This window comes from Cydia pomonella, chromosome 10 (assembly GCF_033807575.1).
Source record: "Cydia pomonella isolate Wapato2018A chromosome 10, ilCydPomo1, whole genome shotgun sequence".
NCBI classification, from domain to species: domain Eukaryota; kingdom Metazoa; phylum Arthropoda; class Insecta; order Lepidoptera; family Tortricidae; genus Cydia; species Cydia pomonella.
In genome coordinates, this window is record NC_084712.1 from 18,304,102 (window position 1) to 18,328,272 (window position 24,171).

The 24,171-nt window shown below is 37.4% G+C and overlaps 1 protein-coding gene across 3 annotated transcripts in view; it reads left to right on the top strand.

The window, feature by feature from the left end:
* The window catches only part of LOC133522311 (cytohesin-1), an 88,247-nt gene that overhangs the window by 54,585 nt on the left and 9,491 nt on the right, over positions 1-24,171 (top strand). For all 3 annotated transcript variants that reach the window (XM_061857608.1, XM_061857607.1, XM_061857609.1), the window contains 2 exons: positions 9,752-9,884; positions 22,449-22,647. In XM_061857608.1, coding sequence (XP_061713592.1) covers positions 9,752-9,884; positions 22,449-22,647 — 332 coding nt within the window. The remainder of the gene's footprint in view (positions 1-9,751; positions 9,885-22,448; positions 22,648-24,171) is intronic.

Genomic DNA, 24,171 nt, shown 5'->3' on the forward strand with positions numbered 1-24,171 from the left:
CATTTTAATATAGAACAACTCTACTATATTTAAACTTTTCCACAAAGAGCCATAAATAATCCTAATGTCTACTTTGGGACCTTTCCATACCATGATCAAGTCTCGTAACGATACGTCTATGCGTGCCTTCGTTCATGGAGAATCTTGATTCATATAAATTGTAGAGTTCACACAACAGCATTATCAGTATCATATTTTAAACTTCTGCACTGTATAACCAAGTCTCGTAACGATACGTCTAAGCGTGCCTTCGTCAATAGAGAATCTTGATTTATGCAAATTGCAGAATTTACGTAACAACATCATCAGTGTCATTTTTACCGGGTCGTTCCTAATATTCTATCAAATTATCAATTCTGTATCTTCCTGCGTCCCTTTCATGATATCTACTACTCAAGGCTGGGTAAGCTCCAAAGACGTAGTATCATAGTGTCGTGTCCAGTTTATTTGTTTAAGTATAATCCGTTAGAATCCTCAACCAGTAATCCTTATCTATTTATAATCCGTAAAAAACAAAACTTGATAATTCCCTTTCTAAACAAGTTACATCTATGTGATAACTAGTATTAGTATTATAATACGAAATATTTACATAATCTTCGTTAGACACGAAAAACACAATTCATTACATACACATGTCATCCACCTAAATCACGTGCTGACTAACATTGACATTACACTATCCGCCTAACGTACAGAAACTACATGATTTCTGCCTACTCGCGAAAACAACCGTCCTCGACCTTGCTGACTCGCACTAATCGCACCGCGATTATAGTTTGAGTGTGCAGAAATAAATTCGATACAATCATTTTTAGAATGCAAAGAAAGAGGCATCTCTAAATAAACATCGGTAATTTTCGATACTCGTACCGTATCCGACCTTAATAAATTAAAAATCCCCGATTTGCTAATCACCGAGAATATCCGCTCACCTCAACATCAAAATCCACAGCTGCAACTTCTTTTCCTTACAATATTGCTCTACTAAGGACTCCAACTTTTAACACTTGGCTCCCCTAATAACTTATCTAGACTACTCATTAAACAAAATAAACACATATATAACACTTGAATATAAAATAAAAAAAAAACTAATCATAAACATATCACCTAAACATTTTCACGAAGAATCGCTCGCCGTACCGCTTGACACTCCAGCACCCGGCAGCAATGCGTAACCAGACGCGTAGCCGACGACATCCCGAACCTCCGACAAATCCAAACCCGCCGAAGCCAATGAAGCAATACTGATATTGGCAGCGGTTACCATAACATTGTCCTTCCTTTATCATTATGATCTCATTCTCCGTTTCAGACCACCCATCTTGGTAGGTTGATTACCCAAATTAACAAAACAATAAATCACTGAGTAAGCTCGACGCCGCCGACTCGTCCTCAAAGTCCTCTTCATTGTCGTCGTCCATGATGATTTTATATCCGCAGTATCCTCACACAGGATTCATGCCCACGGTCGCCATGTAATAGGCAGAGCGCCGGGGTGGAGGGGTTGAATCACTTAACACAGTATACAGGTTAACAGATGTATTGTCTCCCAGCTTGTACACTTGAATCTCCCAAATACTTGCTATTCTATCATTATATATATTTATTGTACGTGACAGAAGAGGAAATCCCTTATCGAGTGGAGGCGCAAGATCTACATTAAATGTGCTGATCACTCAATATGCACTGACGTGCCAATATGAGTGTCTGCCTATCGCAAAATTAATGCATTGAATTCGTGTTGTTATTAATGTTTACATTTCATTTATAGTGTTTTTAATTTATGGCACGTTAAATATGTCTTAATATGTAGGATAAGAATTTCGTAATGGCTGATTGTGACATTTGGCGCCATCTATTGATATCGATTTAGAAATAATTATAACTAGTTCGAGATGGGAGGGCATGCCTCGACCCTCGCCTGTCAAATATAGCTACAATCGTTTCGAGCGTTCTAGACAGAGTAGCAAGTGTTACTGAGACTTCTAGGTCTATAACAAATGTGAGTTATCAGAGATCATGCTTACTGGTGTGCCTTAGGTGATCGGTAACGTCTTCAACACAAGTACCTCACCATCTGTGAACCTTACTGCGACGAGATAGGATTTACTATTGGTCATTTCAGCCTTGCTGTTAATACGTAACGGGAATAACAACCCTGCATCCAACAAGACTGAAATAGCTTCTTGTATTGTGTATCGGACTAGACTTGGCTACAGACAGTGAAAGTGCTATTGTTACATTATGTGCAGGTCTGATGACACGGAGCGCAGATGATGGGACATTCACTTTTGATAACTTGATATTGGTGAAAGGTTTACAGCGAAAGTATTAAATGTATTAATACGGCGATTTAAGGTCTTACTTGATTTTGTTGTGTGATGTAATTTAATGAATGATATTAATTGTACAGCGATTACATCTATAAAACAAAATAAAAAGCTCGGAATTAGAATAGGAATTTTTTATTTTATAGACATGACCACTAGGGAAAGTGATGATGTTTACTATATATGCTGTGGGTATATTTTGTTTGTGTAATGAAAAGAAATATGAAATTGCCGATTACTTACTAATAACCTATTTATATTATCAACAACATTCCATCTAGATTCTAGAATGTAGTCTGTCGGTTTCAGGCCTTAGTCCTTGCATATCCTTAAATGTCATGAACAGTAATAAGTGCACTAACAAATTAAAAGCCTTAGGGCATGTTTCACAGAGTCTGAATAAAGTATTTGAAAGCTAATTAAGAAATAAATTAACTGCCAGATAAAACTACCTTAAGTTGGGAAGGTATTTATCTACCAGTTATAATTATTTTGAAGATTGTGAAACGCGAACGATGACTTTAGTCAGATAAGTGGCAAGTAGCTTATTCGGGACTTTACTTAGACATTGTGAAACAGGCCCTTAGATTGTTATGTTATGAGCAAATCGCGTGACTATGCGCTGCATGTGTTCTGGTGAGTGCAATGTGCATGCTTTGCCAATGCAGGTAAAGGGCAAGCTATTAAATCATACAAGGCTGTTTTTGTCGGTAGTATAATGAGTGCAGTATACCTAATATACGATAATTACTGTATTGGGTTGACTGTAACATGTGTTATTTAATTATTTCGTGAATAAAAATTTAACTAGAGCATATGTTAACGGCACCAATCATGGGACATTTAAGACAAAAATTTGAGTATTTTTGATATTTCACCAACAACTGTAAAATTTATTATACAGCTTTATGCTTTAAAAGTTTAATGTCCAATTCACCCTCTGTTTTCTATGTATTTAATGAAAGCTAAAAGCTACTGTAATTGGTTTCAATATTATTAACCAATTAAAACTATGTTTTTTTGCTACAGTCATGGGATGTATGGCGTCATTAATTTTCAAACTAACAAATATCATTGAAAAATTAAACATAAACAGCTCTTTGGCTCTTGTTTATGGTAAAATGTTGATAGCGTTTAAAAACTGATGGTAAAAGTTTTACAGGATTTGTTTATACCATCCCATTACTGGTGCCTGTTCCATTATAGGGGTGTTTACTATATATAGATTAGCAAGGAACGGACGGTTTTACCTGTACACCATTGATGAGATATAAGATTAAGATATTAATGGTGTCCGCAGGTAAATACTGATTACTTAACATTTGCCGCTAACTGTGAGCCTGATGTACCCAAACACACCTTAAAAAGCCTGCCACCGACTCAACTCGGCTTTATCCCTCCTTAAGCAAAGCCACCAAAGGGCCTGGGGTAATTTCAGTATATCTTCTTTTATTACCGCTAAAGCTCCCTTCACCCGGGGGCTTTTCTCCGCGGAATCCACGCACCTGCTGCACTGAAAAAACCCGTCTAGACAGGCCTTATTAAACGGCATAGGCGTCTAGGCTGCAAACGTGTTGATAAATCCATAAAACGACACCCGATTCATTGTCAACCTTGTTGCGTTGTTCAAAATGGTCACGTTGCACTCACCCGCCAGGCTGAAGAATCGGGCTTATGTTCTTATTCACGTGGGTTGTAGAACACAGGCGAGTGTTCGGTTCGACTCGGGCGAAACAGAAAAAGTATTACCATCAGTTTATAGTTCTAAAAAATTGAATAGGCACAGATTCCCTTTCTTGCACAACGAAAAAAAAACAGGGTATAATTTAATCCGAAAAAACTAACAACGTGTCATTGACGTTAAAATAATTTGTTTTTATAGTACGTAGTTTACTTTTTTATTGATTTATATATTAGGTAGGCAACTACCAGCGTGAGTTGCGCGTCCATGATGGGAAGTAAAAAAGATCAAGCACTTGGAAACAATAAAGCCGACGAAATTGTTTTTTATTTCACTGAATAATATCAGTATAAAATATTTATTCAGAATTTTGTTGTGCGAGTAGACAAAAAAACATTATCTTTGAGCTAGTAATCGTTCAGGCTCAGGGTAACACGTTACATAACATTGCCAATTATATGAATTAACTTTCAATTGTATCAAAAGTGAGCGAATACTCAATATTTTATTGCAAATTCACAATGTGGTTGTACAGGTGGTAAACTTATAAGCTAGGTCTTTGTGAACCCTGTTGGACACTGCAATATTATTATTTACGATTCCAAGGAGAATAAGATCATTCAAGCGTAATCGTAGATCCGAGTATATTGGTGCTTCTCTGACGACCGCTTGCCCGCCTCGCCCGCACTCGTCGAACTATTTTAATGCCACCCCAGGCAGGTATTGTTTTATACAGCTGTTCTGGGCTGTCCTGCGCCTGAACCCGAGCCTTTTCTGTAATGACATTGTTTGTGCCTTATTTGTTTGCAAGTGCAGAATCAACTTGCATTCAACTTGTTCCTTTTATTATCCGCCAATTCGCTTTGCCTTGGTAAACGAATTTGTAAACGCGTAGGTTTAACTAAATGTTATTTGTTTTATACAAAGCAGTAAAATATTGTGATAATGATTCCAGGAATTATATACGGATAAGTTTATCTGTATTTACACATGTTAGGTAGGTACCTATCTAAAGCCATGTTTGAATTTTTAAAGGATGTTGTTATCAAGCGGGTTTTACACCCGTCGACCGTTTAAAGTTCAAAGTATGTGGGCTTACCGACTGTGTCTCTGTGTTTATTTACCTAGACAATATATATACTGAGAACATATGACATACTTCTAAACAATAGAGGTAAAACTGTGTACTACTTTACTCGTACTTCTTACTTGTTTTAATGGATCTCTTTTACCTGTCTCCTTAAGAAATACCCATTTTACCTGAATTCAAATATGGAACGTCTACTTTCAAGTAGTGTATTTCCTGTAATTCCTCGTCGTAACTTTGTGGCCCATCACCATCAGTTTTATTATGATGAAATATAAAGCAGCATTCTGCAGGTGCACTAGAATGTTTGCTATTACTCCATTGTCTAGACTAGGGTCGGTATCATGTCTCAGGGGAATAGGTAGACCGCAAATTATGTTAGCGTAGCGCACTCTGCCCTGTTTCAAAAGCTTACCGGCCCACTGTGGAACGACGCTATACTTGTTGGACAAGGTTTTGGACATGAGAACTTTATGATGTTGACAAAAAATCGTAAAATTTGGGAGAGGTGGTCCTGAACAGATCCCCATAAGACTTACAAAATTTCATAGATTTTTATTAGGATAACAAAATATTGTGGAAAAGCAGAAAAATATCATGTCCAATCACAAGTATGGCGTTTTTTCACAGTTCGGGCGCAAAACAACATTCGACTAGGGCTCACCACTCTCACCTCCTGTATATGTCTATGTGTATGTCCTTTCGAGATCCTCGCCACATATCTATCGCAAATGAAACTGAAGCAGCCTTATAATGTGATAAAAAATAACGAAATGGCGGCAGGAGACCTTACTACAACAACAAGATGGAGCATATTTGAGATTCGCGGTCGCCACATATAAAGGTGCCGTTGATAGTGACATCACCCGAGTCACGCTGCAGCACGCAACACAGCTACTGCTTAAAACAGGAACGCCGGGTGTACTCCCATTTGTCCCCGCCCACGTGACTGTCGCCATACATGAGGCGAGGACAGATGGGAATGTTTAATATGTATGCACCTATTCGCATCTATGCCCAGCGGGAACAAATGGGAATAGATCAAACGTGGCTGCAATTGCAACCAGAATGCACCTTTGAAATGGTCGTTCGCACTCGTTAAGCTAAAGGAACAAGATCCCTGGTAGCTAGCAGCTAGACCGTGGCACTCATTGTTTACGTGTTCTTCGCTCTCGCTCAATCACTGTGAACAGCAACATGCCTTGATAGTCCTATTCTTTCTAACGATTTCATTGTGAGATTGCCTAGAACTTCATAACACAGTCACTTTTATAGATTTCACTAAATTCTAAAAACAGACGCGAATAAAGAATAAGCTCCGCAAGTACTTAATGAATGGAGCAGAGGGGATATTTTAATCTGACTCTACCTACCTTAAATATTTCGAATTTATTTTGAACTTTAGCACCACATTTTCGTGATTGATTAACACGAAGCTTAAAATGTCATATCGTGTAATTTATTTATGAATTACACAATGCCTATGCAATTGTACTACCTACGTCGAAAACAGGCCAGACCCTAAAGTTTCATTTTTGAAAGTTCATGTACTCCTAAAACTCGTTCCCCTTAATTTACGTAAATGTACTCCCCTCTGGACCGAATTGCTTAATTACCCGCCTTCGCTTTGCGAGACATTTTTGCGTCAACTATTAATTCCATTGTAGCTCCTCCCTTTGCAAATGAGAGGACAATCAACAAAATTATAAGGCAATCGTTTTAGGGTTAATTTTCTTTACCAGTTCACTAGAAAACTATAGTAAAAAAAATCACTTCTGACACCTAAAAAGTACTTTTTGACAGCTGTCAAAATAGGTTTTCTATCTAGCTGCCCAGAAATGTTTACAATAGCCAAAAGTAACCATCCAAATCAAATCAAAATTATGTTTGTAATGTTTGAACTTCATCGTAGGACTATTTTAGAATTTTGGTACGTATCTAATCTTGATAATCTACTTTTTGTATGTTAGTATTTTTCACGTTTAGTGTCACTTCCACTTTTGTGGATGTCTCGTACTGCTTTAAAAAAAATCTAATACTTTCGCCAGTGACGTAATATCGTTTGAAGATTGGGATTTCCCGATGACGTTCAATTTTATTAAATTCAACGCTGGCTCCAATGAATACTAAATAAAGATATATTGAAATCAGATGATGTTATTTTTAGTACTAAAATTTAAACATTAATGAAGATGCAGTATGTATGGAAGTTGTCCAGTTAGAATGTCTGTACAAACCTCTGCTGTAAAACCTGTGCTGTGCTTCATCCTCAGAATGATGGAAGTTTTCTGACGAGTGGGACACCTCCGGAACAGAATTTTAAGTGTTAGTAATTATTTATATTTACCTAATTTTCATTTTAGTGTTTATTGAGTTGCGTCCTAAAGGAGCCCGGGGTCCGGTCTATCTATCTTAAAAAAACCGGCCAAGTGCGAGTCGGACCCGCACAGGAAGGGTTCCGTACCATTATCTATAAAAACGGTCATCCATCCAAGTACTGACCCCGCCCGACGTTGCTTAACTTCGGTGATTGGATGAGAACCTCGAGATTGGAAAGAAATATTTATTATATTCTGTTTTTAGTATTTGTTGTTATAGCGGCAACAGAAATACATAATTTGTAGAAATTTCAATTGGCTAACTATCACGGTTCATGAGATACAGCCTGGTGACAGACGGACGGACGGACGGACAGCGGAGTCTCAGTAATAGGGTCCCGTTTGACCCTTTGGGTACGGAACCCTAAAAACGAACGAAAACAACTGCTATCTGTGTTTAAAACAAAGGGTAAAAATTGTGCCTTGCGGCGAATAGTCTAATATTGATCGTGATTTGTGTATTTACTTAATTAGTTACTCCTTCAACAAATGAGTTTGAAACTTTGCACTCGACCACAGTAACACAGTACCTACAATATTATGGTTATCGCTAGAACACAAACAATTGGTTGCGGTTGAATTATTATCAATATGTGCATATATAATTTGCCTACAAGTAACTATTGTGCCGCAAACAAGGAAATAAAAATACACTAATAAATTTGTTTATTTCAAGTATTTTGCATAACATAAAATTAGCAAATGAGTGACTCCTGTATTTCTTATGGATATACTATTCGTTGCAGGAGATGCATTAAACGCCTTGCATTTAAGTGTAGTCAAGCTTGCACAGAGAATCTCATTGTCCAGGCCGTCCCGTCCAGGCGCAGCCTGCAATAGAAATTCCTGCAAAATTATGCATTTCAATTGCGGTATTTTCTAATAGGTAGCTTCCATTATCAATTAAGCGTATGTTGAACTTCACACTAATTAATATGCATAACGATATTACTTGCTTATCAATTGTTACAATCCCTGATGCGTGTGTAATTTCATACGAATGTAACGTTTTATAAAGCGTGTATAAGTATTATAATCATATAATCATGTATAAGTATTATAAGGCTTTTTTAGTTTGACCTATAATGATAATACAATAAAAATAATTGTTTGGGACTACTTAATTAAGTAATTACACTGAATTTTAATTTTATCTGCATTTAACAAATATTGTTAGGTATGTCTTTCACATAGTTTCAGTAAATATATATTAAATATGAACGATCATAATTACATATAAGTGTATTTTCGTTGCATACTAAACTTAGTTTATTATATAAGTCGTTACCTACCAAAAACCAAAAGCACTCGGGTGTTTCAATTTATTTTATTACCTATTATTTATTTATTAGGGAAATATACAGCACGTTACAGTAAGGTTTCCACTTAATAGCTAATACTACAATGTTTTTTATTTATTTTTTATTAGATATAAGACATTAATATATGTATTGTTCTTTTTCTCTGAACTCCCCATCGGCACACAAACCTCAAGGTTTTGCCTACGATGGGTCTTGTATTAAATTCTAGACTGTAAATTGTTTGTTTAGTCAATAAATTAAAAAAAAAATCCTTTGCTACTACATAATAATACAATTACTTATAAGGTATTTTGAATTTAACAGTAACATTCAGTAATTGAGATATTCCACAAGCACGATAAAAAATATAACAAGCACAATTTTGAATTTTGAAAATAACAAGCACAATTATCAATTTAGAATTTCAAATTTTAAACAATAGGTACAATTACAGTAACAATTCAAATACAAATTTGAGTTTAAATCAGTACAAGAATTACCTGACTTAGATTTTATTTTATTAAGATTTAACGAATTTTACCATTTTATTTTTTATTTTGCTTAATGACAAAATAAAATCTAGTACACTTAAGCTGGAACAAATCAATGTGTGAGTATTTCTTGTTGTAAGTATTTCAGAATCTTGCCAAAAATTTGTTGTTAGCATATTTTTTGCGACTGAATGGAACAGTTAGTAAAGCGGTGGACCATATACGATACGTAGAACATTTAATAACACCTTGCTGAGAATTTCTTCAGAATCAATTAATTGATTTAGTCATTTTTACAACAAAATTACATCCCGCTGTTCTTTTGTCACTTTTATGGACTCAAAATTCTCAGGCTTGAAAGATTTGAATTTATACTTCAATACTTCATACGATACGATACAATTGTCCGAAGTTCGGTCGGAGATTAAATACCAATTTTCATGTGCACAGTTCTTACGACATGTTCTATTGTTTCAGCAACTCAAAGATGAGCTCGGCGAGGTGGTCGCAGAGCTGGAGGCCCTGGACGGGCAGGAGGAGTGCAAACAGAACAGCAAGGCCAAACAGATGAGCATCGGCAGGAAAAAGTTCAACATGGACCCCAAGAAAGGTGAGCAAAATCAGACATACTCAACTTTCATAGTTTTGCATCATCGTCTAAAGGCTATATCATTATGTGCCTAACTCAGAGCGGCACGTTCTTAATGAGATTATGTCAAGGGAGTTGGTTTCCTACACCGGTAGATGTCTTACTTCATGAGTTTTATGACTAAAGATCGTGACGAACGAGTATAGTGCATTGGACGATGTCGTGATCCATACACGTCACAATCACAAGCCCTATTGATGGCGTTACGTCACTTGGTAGCTATCGGCCCTAAGGTACGTACATCATATGCTAATGCTTTTTTCGAGCTGCTTGTATCCAGTGACTGGGCTCGGCCGCTGTTGTTTAGCAAAGCTCGTCTACGAAGGTTGCCACGCTGTGAAAAAAAAAGTATTCTTATTTTTATTCACATTCGAGTAGGCAATTATGTCGAAAGAATCCTCGGATGGTTTTTCCCGAGTTCAATGAAGTAAGTACCTACCTTTTTGATTATTTACATTATGAATCACAAAATTGTACATATTAACTTGTGAAAAACACGTAGGTACGTAAATAATTGTATACCTAATTATGCGATTGTGAAATGACACATTACTTTTTTTACAACAAATTTCTCATAACATACTTATAATAAAATACATGAAGACACGAGTAATAGTCAATATTCGCGTATTTAACGTAATAATACGATAGCCTTTATAAAAATGGCGGAACACAGTACCACCCATCATTTCGATGGCATTCACGCGACAGCGGCAGGTGCGGCGTTCCCACGGCAAGGCCTAGGCAAACCTCCACGTGCAAGCAAATTATCCAAGCTTTTCTCTGTTCCCATCGCCAATCCTGTATTACGGGACCTTGACATCTGTAGCAACTATGAGTGGTAGGAGGTCACAACTTATACTGGTTTATTTTAGGCGCATGTACAAATTGTACACCTGCATTCAGGAAAAAATAACTTAGCAAAAATTCCAATCCCTTTTTAAGACTTGTGAGGCAACCCAGTGGTAATGGTAAGTACCTTTTTCACGGAACTCACGTCATGAAAAATCTCTTAATAATTTTTGTATACAGCTCTTTCTTAAGTTGACTCACAACTTACGTCGATACGAATATATTCCATCAATAGCGTAAATGTGTTCCACTGCTGGACACAGCGTACGTTCGCTAGTCTGGTGAGTGTTGGGTTCCTTTCACTTTATGTACACCTTCGATTGATAAAAGGTTTTAAACATCAAACTGAAAGGTACTCTACATTACGCTAGTAGGTACTTCAGTTGTTACGTTCCCTTACGCCCACCACGTACAATAATTCTAGTTACTCTACAAAACTCATTATTCAACCACAACTCATATTCACGTGCAATAAAGCATGGTTTTCAGATATAACAGGTGTGTTATACCGTTCGGTCTGTCTACGTCACACAGGACACTTGTTCTTCTGAGCAATCAACTCGCTTGCGTTCCTTAAACTATGGGAACACGCCCAGCACTCATTACTTGCTTGACCGACCAAGTATCCCGCCATTACTGCGACACAATCACCTGGATGCTTCTCATTACTAACATGAATCCATTCACAGGTGTCTTGAAACACACTTAATGCCACTTGATTGCCGCCTTTCCCGCGACGTGCGTGTTTTAAAAAAGAAAGCTTTCACAGGACTGATGACGCATTTTTACTAATTTAATTCTAAGAAATACTTTATTAACTAGTGATGACAAAGAAGCCTATTATCTAATAGGTCAATAATAAAAAGATCATGACCAATTGCATATGAACAAAACTGCATTCAGAACTCGAAATACGGTAAGAGTCAGGATGGCGGGTGTACCTAAATAAAATTTATTATAATATTTTTGTACCTAATTTGTACCATTTAGTACCTCCTTAATTATTTTTTTTACCTTTTTAAACAGTATCTACACCCGCCATTCATAGTAAAACTTGGAAACAGCAAATAAAATGGCTAAATGAATATGAAAGAACAAAATTAGTACCATAATTTAGTTTTTATACTGTGGACTGTTTTTTGTTACCTAATAATAATAACTTTAAGTACCGGGAGGAACATTTTTATTAAAGCAGGTACTAAATAGTACAAATTAGGTACAAAAATATGGTATACTTTTTGTTTCTTTTTATTCAGGTACACCCGCCATCCTGAATCTCACGAAATGCGGGCCTCTTATTCTCTTATCAGCTATTAGTATTAAATAATTCTCCAATAACAGCTACATCACCGCAAGGCCGTGTACCGTTATAGTAAACAAGGTGGAAATTATGAATCGTTGCGGTCCACGCTTGACCAACATGACCGATGGACGGTACGTTCATGTATCGGTGTCCGGTTATTACGACTGGATCGAGAACACATTACTGCCAGTTTACTGATCTAAGTTGACCACTCCTAACGGCCTTGTTTCCAGGAGTATACTTTTCCTGTTTCACATACATCATACTTATGAAAATTCACAAGGAAACGATTTTGTACACTTAAGAGCAAAGGGAAAACAACTTGCATTTAGAAGCTGGTAAGAAGCAGTTAAATAGATACATAACATACATGGACACATCATAGTTTACCTTTTTCTCATAAACTTGGTATAAATCGAATGGTTTACAAAGATAAAGTCCATTAGGAGATTATCATAACACGGTCAGATAAAAAGACTGCATTCGGTTTGGCAATCAGTAATCACGCTGCGAAGTCTTAACATTAATGTAGTCTTAAAGGTAAAGATATATCATACTATTAATTTACGTCTGAGCTTAATCTTTTCACACAAGCTAATTAGGTCGCGCGCACACTAGCTCAAAGCTGGCAGGCGCGACAAGCAAGGCCCTGTGCCAACTTCTCTGAATACACACTCCTGGCTCTCGAGCTGCGTCTACAAGTTTCCTTACCTGGACAATTTCCTAATGACGTCGCGCTGAAAGACTTGTATTATACGTGTACTTTGAATTTTCTTATTGCGTTTATGAGAGCCCTGAATTTCGAATTTTTTACATTTTATGAAGTTATACAGTGAAGCGCCTCTGCAATCTCTCCATTACCGTTTGCTGATATTTAAAATTGATTTTTTATAGTATTTTATGCATCAGTTGTATAAGAAGGGTCAAAAAAGGCGAGTGGCGTGAGTTACAATGTGAGCCGGAGCCGAAGGCGTAGGCGAACATTGTAAAGGAATACGCCACGAGAATTTTTTTGACCTACTTATACAACGTTGCATACAATATTTTTCCTACGAGTCAACAAAAATAAATCTTAATTTAGGTAAACAAATTACAGCAAAAGTATATAGCCAAGACGCGCGAGCATACCTTGTTACGCGCCCGGCCCGCCCCGGGCCGCGGCCGGCCGGTCGGCGACACCTCCTCGTAACTCATGAGGCCCTGGTACTTGCTACTTGCTAAATTAATTTATTGGACAGTTTTTTCTCAATTTTGGCCACCGTAGCCTACGGAGACTAACAAGCAACGCTAAGCGGTCTTCGTAGTCTATGGGTGTTGCTATATTACGGGTGTCACATGCGTGTTTCTGACTTATGAAGTAATTATTTTTACTATGAAACCAAATGAATATTTTGTAAGTTGGCATCAATGCACTTAGTTTAAAACTGTATTCGTTTTGGTTTTGTTAGGTTGGTAGCCATTAATCGCAGTAACATTATAGCTTATAAAAGCACAAGAGCTTTTATGAGGAATAGACAATATAGACTTTTCTTGAAACCTTTTATGTATGTTCTTATATTCGTGTTAATGAATGCATAAATGACAGATAACAGTAGAGGAGTAGGAAATAGTATTTTATGCAACAGTTGTATAAGAAGGGTCAAAAAAGGCGAGTGGCGTGAGTTACAATGTGAGCCGGAGCCGAAGGCGTAGGCGAACATTGTAAAGGAATACGCCACGAGAATTTTTTGACCTACTTATACAACGTTGCATACAATATTTTTCCTACGAGTCAATAAAAATAAATCTTAATTTAGGTAAACAAATTACAGCAAAAGTATATAGCCAAGACGCGCGAGCATACCTTGTTACGCGCCCGGCCCGCCCCGGGCCGCGGCCGGCCGGTCGGCGACACCTCCTCGTAACTCATGAGGCCCTGGTACTTGCTACTTGCTAAATTAATTTTTTGGACAGTTTTTTCTCAATTTTGGCCACCGTAGCCTACGGAGACTAACAAGCAACGCTAAGCGGTCTTCGTAGTCTATGGGTGTTGCTATATTACGGGTGTCACATGCGTGTTTCTGACTTATGAAGTAATTAATTTTACTATGCAACCAAATGAATATTTTGTAAGTTGGCAGCAATGCACTTAGTTTAAAACTGTATTCGTTTTGGTTTTGTTAGGTTGGTAGCCATTAATCGCAGTAACGTTATAGCTTATAAAAGCACAAGAGCTTTTATGAGGAATAGACAATATAGACTTTTCTTGAAATCTTTTATGTATGTTCTTATATTCGTGTTAATGAATGCATAAATGACAGATAACAGTAGAGGAGTAGGAAAAGATGTATAAAGATCCAGAAAAATCGTGCCCTCAAAGTTAACAGCTAAAGATGGCGTTAATTATGAATTAAGGCTTATATTTGTGGTGGTAGCCGATTTGTCGAACGTCTAATTTAGACAACCGTCTAACACAATCAATTATTATTTGCTGATAGGATAGCTTTTCATGTTAGGTATCACTACCGAATTAGAATGATTGCAGTCGCATAATTTTAATTTTAGTAGGTACAGAACAACGGTATTTTAAAAGCATTCTTATATACAAGCTTCGATGTGTTTGAAGCGAACATTTGGCAAACAATATTTATTTTGATGGCAAGCAGTTTCGTGTTTTAGTGCAACTAAACTAAAACTTGCCAAGTCTGCATTGGAGCCGGTATTAACAGTGCACTAACTAGCCATTCTGATTTTGGCGCATCCGAACTACTCTTGATTTATTACTTGCACGTGCCGTTCGTATTACCACCGTTCATACGCACGTTCGTTTTTCAGGAATTTTAATAGATAGTTAAACCACGTTTAACGATACAACATATGTGAACTTGTGGTAGCTGCAAATTAGTGAACATTCCGATTTGTTTTTGGTAGGAGTCGAAAGGATTAATCTATTCAAAATCAATTTTCCGTTTAAACAAAAATGAAAGAATATATAAATAAAAGTAGATCTAAAAGTCAAATATCTTGAGTTTACGTAGGGACTAAATAAAATCAAATGATGATATTTTATGCACATGATTTAGTGGTATAAGGACTATACTTGTCTTTCACTGGTGCCTATAATGAATATAACAGGCTTTATAATAATATTTCAGCTTATCCTTTGAATATGCAATGAAGATGCATAATTCATATAATGCCCTGCATGGCACGTGACTTTGAGGGTTTCTTTCCCCCGGGAAATAATTCTACCGCCTCGGTGGCACATCATGTGGTTTTACTAAATTATGTACTTGTAGGTTTCTATAATTTGCCATGACGAGGAAAACTGAAGTAGGTAAACGTCATTTCCTGCCGTGGCACTTACGTAGCTGTAATTAATCATGTGCTATATCAAGGTTACCTGAGTTAGTTCTTGTTAGAACTAAATGTTTTTTTCTATAAACTGTTTCTTATGAATTAACTGAGAAGCAGTTTCTTTCTAGAACGTGGACGGACGTGATCTTCTTTAAGAGTCTACGACACGTCCAATAAACTACGCACATTTCCAATGATGCTCGCAACAGTATACTATATAGGTATGTACAGTCGAGGAAATTGATTCTTTAGCAGTTAACGTGTCACGTTACAATGGACAGCTCTTACCATAAGTATGTACAGCCAAATTTACTTGAACCGCAAGTTGCTAAAGAATCAATTTCCGCGACCATACTATCTAAATGCGATGGTTTCCGACGTTTTGTTTTAGACACAAAGTTACATTACCAGGTACATCAGTGCAAGTTTCAAGATGAGTAAGTAAGTAAGTAAGTAAATATTCTTTATCGTGCACCATACAATTAAAAATAGACAGCAAATGAAAAAAAAAAAAAAAAAACACTTAAAAGTTAGGTAACAACAGCAATTTTATTTTCGATAAAACAAACCAGTTACGTTCCTTTTCGCCATTTTCTCCTTTAATGTGGTTTCACACTACGTTTCGGGTCTTCTTGTTAGATCTGACGATAATATAAACGAGATCTCGGCTTGTTGAATTCAAAGCAGCAGCACCAACGTTGACACAAATGGCGGTCGCATTGCGACTCAAATAGCTAGTAGTTACCTGGCTGAAAATGCGCTCGGTGAAAATGGAAACTACGTACCTAGTTACCTACTCGTAGTTTTACCATTAGGTCTTTTGAAAAATATTTTGGCCTTAAATCAGGGTTACAAATAATACAGTTTTTCTGATTATCGGCCAAAACAACGTGTAAAACACAACTCCTAATTTATTTCTATATTGGTTTTTAAAACCGGGGATCTCTAATTCGATCCGGCAAAGAACTTATTAAAAAGCCTGGCGATGTTCTACAGCGATCACTAGGTAGTACCTATTTTCGATCAGTACGGAAATTTGCCCCATTGCTCCCATAATAAAGCGATGCGTTATCGTTACCGGGGAATTTGTGTCCGGTGGGAAGTATAAAAATTGTGACTTCCAATTCGACTCATCCATTATCGTTAAGTGGCGTCTCCGGTCAAGCAAGATCGTAGATTTCCTCTCACTAGCTCCTTTGCTATTGTTATACTTATAAACTGTTTTACAATTTCAGTTCAGAACTGCTCGCGTAAAATATTAGCCAAAGTGGGTTCGAAAGAAAATATCAATAGTCATGTCAGATAAGATGCAGCTCATTGATTCAGTAACAGCCTACTCATTCTTACCTTCTTAATTCTTCGTTTAAAATAAACTAAATCCGCGCAAGCCCTACGGCTTGTGGTATTTATATTTACATTTGCAATGTTCAGTGGGCTTCTAATATGCACTATCCAGCAGTAAGTAGTGGTCCGTGAGCAAGATCGTCGCCATCAGACGTCACACATCGTTTGCCGACTTCGTTCCGCAGCGACCGACGATCCGTCATACTGCCTGCATTTTCCATGCCAATATGTTCTCGGCATAAACATAAATCCAGTTCCATTTGATACCTAGGATAATGACCTTTAGCAGAAAATATATCGTCATAAAAACCTGTTAAGAGCTAGATTAATGCCTTGTATCGACCGGTGCGAAACTGCGTAGCGAGACGCGTCATATTTCTTGAATAGTAATGACGTCGTTAAAGGACTCTAACCTTACTGCGGAGAAAGAAATTTCATGTCTGATGGGTGACAATTCGGTACCCTTATTTGCTGTGCGTGACTGAGGCTATAATAGTTACTGAGCTAAATATAATAAGTATTATCAGTTGAAAATTTCACATATATTAAACAGCATGAAAATTCGGACCTAAAAAAGCTCATGCTTGCCACACCATGCATTATTAATGTTATCATCGCTGATTCTCTCAGCACCCACATGGCTAATTGGTATGTATATTTTCTCTTATATATAATTTTCAAAAGCACGAAGTATTAAATACATATTATAGTTCGTGTCATCCACGATGATGCGCAGATCTGTCAAGTCTTCGTGAAAAATAGTGAAGGTAATCTTTCTCTGAACTCCCAGTCTAAATTGAATTTACGAATAAGTAAAGAAAGTTGAAAAAAAAAAACTCGAGGCCTGGCAATAGATTTCGTTTCATTTCCCAGGATTCCGACGTAGGTTGTCAACTAATATCTAAAATCTAAAAATAAGTATTTTTGTAGGCGTTAAACCTAAATACGGTCTGACAACTACAGAGGTCAAAAGGTCTGGGTGCCTATTTGAATTTCGTCGACTTTTCGAATCGATATTAGCGTTCATATTATGCCTTTAGATTTTCCGCCTACGTGATTCAGGCCCTGGTAAAGGTGTTAGCCTACGCCTACTTATTCGACCAATTATTCCCTTCCCCCACAACCATTATAAACATGATCTCCGAATACATATCATTCTTACTTTCACAGTAGCCATGATGGTTTTGAACGCTCAACTCGGCTGCCACAGACGGCAGTGGGAATATAGGGGTAGTCCGGGGAAGCTGTTTGTGACGTAATACAGAGGCGCACTGCGTAGGAGTTAGGCACGACTTGTTACACATCAATGAAAGGTCACATTGTCCAAATGTTTTAACTTAATGATATTTTTGTACAGCTATTAGCATAAGTATTTAATAAAAGTGGAGGGCCCTTTTTATAATAAAAACGCTTCTACAAATCTACACCATATGTAATACTGCGGCGGTAGCATGGTCGCGTTTTTATCGCCTGTCACGTTCTAACAAGTATGTAAGCAAAAGTGACGCATGGTACGACATACGACAGGCGATAAAAACGCAACCATGCTACCGCTGCTAATGTGAGGTTAATCTAGGACAATATATCATATCCAATTTTCAATTAGATTTCTAGTCCAATCCCATCGGAATCATCTAGAATAGCTACTAAATAAGATCATAACCTTCACGATATTCTTAAGCGATTGACATTGAGGTGTTAGCACAGCACCTTTGTGTCATTATGGCTACGAGTATACAGGTGTGACATTGCCTCCGTACAGGTGCCAGGCATTTGAGCCAATACAACATAAATGTATAGACTACTACAGTTGCTACACTACATTAGCATTACAACTTACAACTAAAATATAAAAAGTAAACTAAAATAAATAAATAAACATAATAATATCATACGGGCAGCAGTGTTTGACAACGTGCATGGACGTCCACCGGGCTAACATAGGGTTGTCCCAGCGGTTAGCAAATACGCTCAAGATGCGATTGGGACTACCCCGCAGACGGGAGATGAGCGAGGCACACCTTTTTCTCATGAGTATGTCCTGGCTTCGGCAAACCTGCCAGATGCGCTACAGTGTCGTGGCAGCCCCATCAGCACCTGGAACTACACACCATTTTTTTAAATTTAATTTAAATTTAAAATTTAAAACGATGATAGTTGGCGAATCTTCTAGCGTTTTAATTGCGCGTTAACGCCCGGTAGGTTTGTGTTGTTCTGTCATTATCATTGAGCGAAAGCGTGGGCGAGATGCATGTGCGTGTTCGGGACCGCGGATATAATTTTTGAATTTTAATTTGTTGTAAGATTTAAAAAAGAAAAAAGTAATCGCCGAGTTCCCTTAAAAATAAAATTGCGTATTTTTAGAAGCTATTTTCATATTTTTATTACAAACTACAAATTAACTTTGACCGTCACTACTGTCAGACTTAGCATCGGTGTAGTATCTTGCGTTTACAAAGTTTACAATTAAAATACAAGCATCGTCTCGTACATATTTAAAACCATATTTGCTGTTAGAGTATAATGACAATCATCATCAATGGCCATGGATGCTCCTTGTCCGATGATTGTTGCAACGTCATTATCTTCGGTTGTGCCGGTTAATGCACCTTCGCTTACGGCTTAGCAACCCAATGGCAGCACGACATTTTTTCCCACATATGTCACACGAATAATTTGGGTCACAAGTTGAGGTGTTATTTGTCGCTTTATATCACTTGCCCATTAAATGTTTAAACCAGGCGTCGTCATGTTTCTGTATGCCGGTGCTTAGATCCTTAAAAACAACAAAAACAATACAATAAAAACGGCATAAAAACGTTAGTTATTCCCTTTTTTATTTTCGCGTGATACTTCAACGAAATTTATTGTGTTGACTGTTTCTGCATTATTCCTAAATAGTTAGTCTTGGAGTCTCCTACTTGCGCCTTCTGGAAACACTGGGATGATGTACATATGGGATCCAGAGGCTTAAGTTTATAATTTAATATAGGTTTAACTAACCTAGGATTAAGGGAATGTACACTAAAACTATGGGCATGGTCTGAAATAAATCTATTGAATTGAATTATAGGCGTTATATAAGGTACATTGCAAAACAATCAGCAATTTCGTAGGTATCTGTCGCAACTCCCCGCACAATTAATACAAGAATTTTATTTTTATCGCCATTTTCGCTTCTGGAATCACATAAAGCTCTTGTTGAAAATGGGGTTTAACACGTCAGTTATAAATTGCAATGCATTGTTTGTTCGCATACCAGCGGCGCTGCGATTCTGGCGGAAATGCGTGCATACGGCGCCGGTCGCCGACTGCTTTCGCGGTATCGCGCCGGGCGGGTTGCCATCGCCGACTGGCTATTGGCCTTGGAAATGCCAGTATACGTGGGACTTTGACTGTAACCGTGAACCCCGATAATTAGTTCGATAAATAATGCCCCTATGATTCGTCATGTCCGTCTGTCTGTCCGTTTATGTCACAGCCACTTTTTTCAGAAACTATAAGAACTATACTGTTCAAACTTGGTAAGTAGATGTATTCTATGAACAGCATTAAGATTTTCACACAAAAATAGTAAAAAAAAACAATAAAAAATTTGGGGGTTCCCCATACTTAGAACTGAAACTCAAAAAAATGTTTTTTCATCAAACCCATACGTGTGGGGTACCTATGGATAGGTCTTCAAAAATTATATTGAGATTTCTAATATCATTCTTTTCTAAACTGAATAGTTTGCGCTAGAGACACTTCCAAAGTGGTAAAATGTGTCCCCCCCCCCCCCCCTGCCCCGTAACTTCTAGAATAAGAGAATGATAAAACTAAAAAAAAAAATATGATGTACATACATTACCATGCAAACTTCCACCGAAAATGGGTTTGAACGAGATCTAGTAAGTAGTTTTTTTTAATACGTCATAAATGGTACGGAACCCTTCATGGGCGAGTCCGACTGGCACTTGGCAGCTTTTTTTTTAAGACGTTAAAAAAAAGCATATTATCCAAAGTAATAAACAGGTAGTTGCTATGGTGTGGTGAATAATAACAAAATGATCTTGAATTGTTTGCGATGTTTGAGTTATTCTTAAATGGTATTATTTTGAATAAATTCATAAGAAAGCATATTTTATTTTTAAAGTAAATTTCCTTTCACGCTATAAACATTTTATTTACTTAACAAACGTTTCTATATAGAACATTTGTCATTACTGTTATACTGAAACTAAAAACGACTTCAAATATATTACACATATCGTGGTGTGACCTAGTCAGCGACCTCTAGTGTTACCTGATGTGAATCACTGGTTCGTCTTTGCCCTCGGTGAGTCATAGGAATACGTTCCCTGAGAGCCACTTGTCCGATCGAATGCTTTTAAATTCAGTATCGCGTTTCAGCCCTAATGCACTGCACTGGAACATATAAAGGCCAGCTTTCAGCAAAAAACTACCGAACGCTCCCAATGTTGCTTTTACCGCTAAACATTTGGACCAAAACTTTTTGGGCGGCTTTCAAGCGACTGTTTGAACAATATTTTTGGTTTACATGCTATATTTGCATTTCGAATAGCGAAATGTTTTTGACGAGTGGCTAATACGGTGGATCGTTATATTATAATTATAAACACTGCAATGCAGGTCGATTAATGTGGTCTAAAAGCATATCTTGCCATGAAACACTTTTTCTTTGGCCGTTGTTATTACATAAATCGTAACAAATATGCTATTTCATCAAATCAAATAATATAGCAAAAACTAATATGTGTTACCTTCATGCATTCGCGAAAACTCGAGTCACTCGAGCGTGTGTTTCATTTTCCACTCACTCATGATTCGAATCGCGCCTTCTTATTGAATATTCAAGTGTTCACGAGCAGAAATGGGATCGTAAATCTCATTTTCCTTTCCTCTGTACATGAGTACACATAAATGAATATCACTTTCCAATATCCGAAAGGAAAGGCGGTGAATAAAAAGCATAAAACAAGTCAACGTGTTATGTGGAGAGGATTGAGTTTAATAATCTCAGGAATGTATATGTTTTGGTGTCAACGTTAACGGTAGTTACGTATAAAATGATAATTCTTGTGGATACCTCAATTAATCTCGTCACTTGTTTAATAAATATCCGTTTCACAAACATAAAGTATAAGTTTTAATTACTTTGTAAGATGATTCATGTTGTTAGTGCTTACGACAAGGAAGATGCGTATATTAATTTCAACTCTAGATTTTCTACAGGGAGAGGATATCAGTCGAACATCTGAATAATTCAGTATTGCATATATACTCGACGCAAAAATTAGAACTCTTTTCAATCATCTGGACTCGGCCACTGTCCTTAATATATATTAATTTTCCTGGTTTAATATCGTCGTACCATTAATGAAATGACTCAGGTGACTGACTGGTAGATAAGGTCTGTCTATAGTCAATTGCTGCTGTTGGTTTGAGTATATGTAAATACGTTAAATCAAGCGTCGAGTCATCGTGTGTATTCTTATTGTTTTGACATTTACTCATTGGTGCGTCAGGTATTGAAATACTATTGCAATCATTGGTAAATAATTCGTTAATCAATATACTCGGCGTATTGGATACCAATAATTGTACAAACGCATCGTTGCGAAACGTATAAACGTATGTGAACCAATGTGGTAACGAATATTAATATGACATTAATTTATCTTTTCCAGGTATTGAATACCTGTACGAGAACGGTCTCCTCCAGAGAACACCCGAGGACGTAGCACAATTTCTTCACAAGGGCGAGGGACTGAGCAAAACCGCTATCGGGGATTACCTCGGCGAGCGCTCGGACTTCAACGAGGCCGTGCTACGTGCCTTCGTGGAGCTGCACGACTTCACGGACCTCATTCTGGTGCAGGCACTAAGGTGAGCGATTTTACAACATACACCTCTGCAGACTGAGCAAGGCCACCATCAGTTACTACTATCGATGGCTTGCTTCGTGCATCCATCGAGATATCCGATTCAGCGATTCACTGTGACCTACAGGGCGAGGGAGTTGACCAAATTCGTATAGATGATTCACAAGACGGGGTCAAACGATTAAGAATTGTATGGGAATGTTACTACAGTATAACACAAGTACTCCATGACGCCGTGTAAATACACTCGATTGATTATGTATGCAACGGTCTGGATTCTAATTCAAGGGCACACGACACTGCTCTTGATACTAATATTGATTTAAACATGCTACTGTTTGCTTGCACCACGTTACAACCCACGTGCAGCATACTTTAGACCGCAGAAATGTTAACATTGTCAGCGCCAAGAAAACTATAACGGCAGGATATGTGGGCTGCCGGCGGCCCACAACAAATGGTTTGCAGCACTATTCATTTTATAGGCTTGGGTTAGCGCCGCCGTACGTAAATGATGAGAATACAGCATTTAGTATATAGTCTATAGAATGTGACTCGGTTTGCACGCAGCGTACGGCGTCAACTGGAGATCAACGCTTTGGCAACTTTAGAATCGACCACGACAGAAAGCTTTCGCCATACTTATTTATGCTTCAATGATGCGTTATTATAATCTCACAAAAATATCAGGCATGCCTTAGGTATGATTTGTGCTACATACAACGGAGATTTGTCTGTTCCGCACTATTTTCATAAGTTAGTAGTAATGTCAGTAGCAATGCTTTTGTTTGAAGTAAACCCTTATCTACATGCCTATGGTTTACTCATTCTATACAACCAATGTCGATTAAGCATGCTTGCGTCATAATAAGTAAATACCTAGACTTACTGGCCAACACAAAAGGAAAACAATTTGTATCCATACGGACAGAAATCTTAATTTCGCGATTTATAACAACTATTATTTCTAATAGCCATATTTGTTTACAGCGAACATGTAACCTGTATAGTTAAATAAAACAGTCGCAGCTGTTAGCAGAATTAAATAAGAGCGTGTTAGTAACCCCATCGTTAATGTAATTAGGACTTGAAAATAAAATAATTTCTTAGTTCTCAAACAGTAGCTTTTTTATCAAGATATATCTGTTTACATCCCAAGTGTAGTAAAAGTCGCCTCAATGTCTGGAACAAAGGCGAGCAGGTGATCGTATATCTAATTATTTTCGTTGGCTCGGAGCAGCACGGTAAACATAACGGCGAATTGCGATATTCTTGGAAATACCATTGTTACAATCATTTTTACTTTTTGCACGACTAAGAAAATTGTCAACCATTTTCATTAAATCATTACCTACGAATATACCTATGTAAAGAATGAAATAGGTAATGTGAGTCCTTTACTTTCATGTTGTACCTATGATGATTTTTTTCAACGTGTGATACTGAACCTGGAACATTGTGTTTTGTTCTAGGCTCAGGTGAATTCCCATCTATGCCCGCGCCCTGACCGGGGGCGGAGACAAATGGA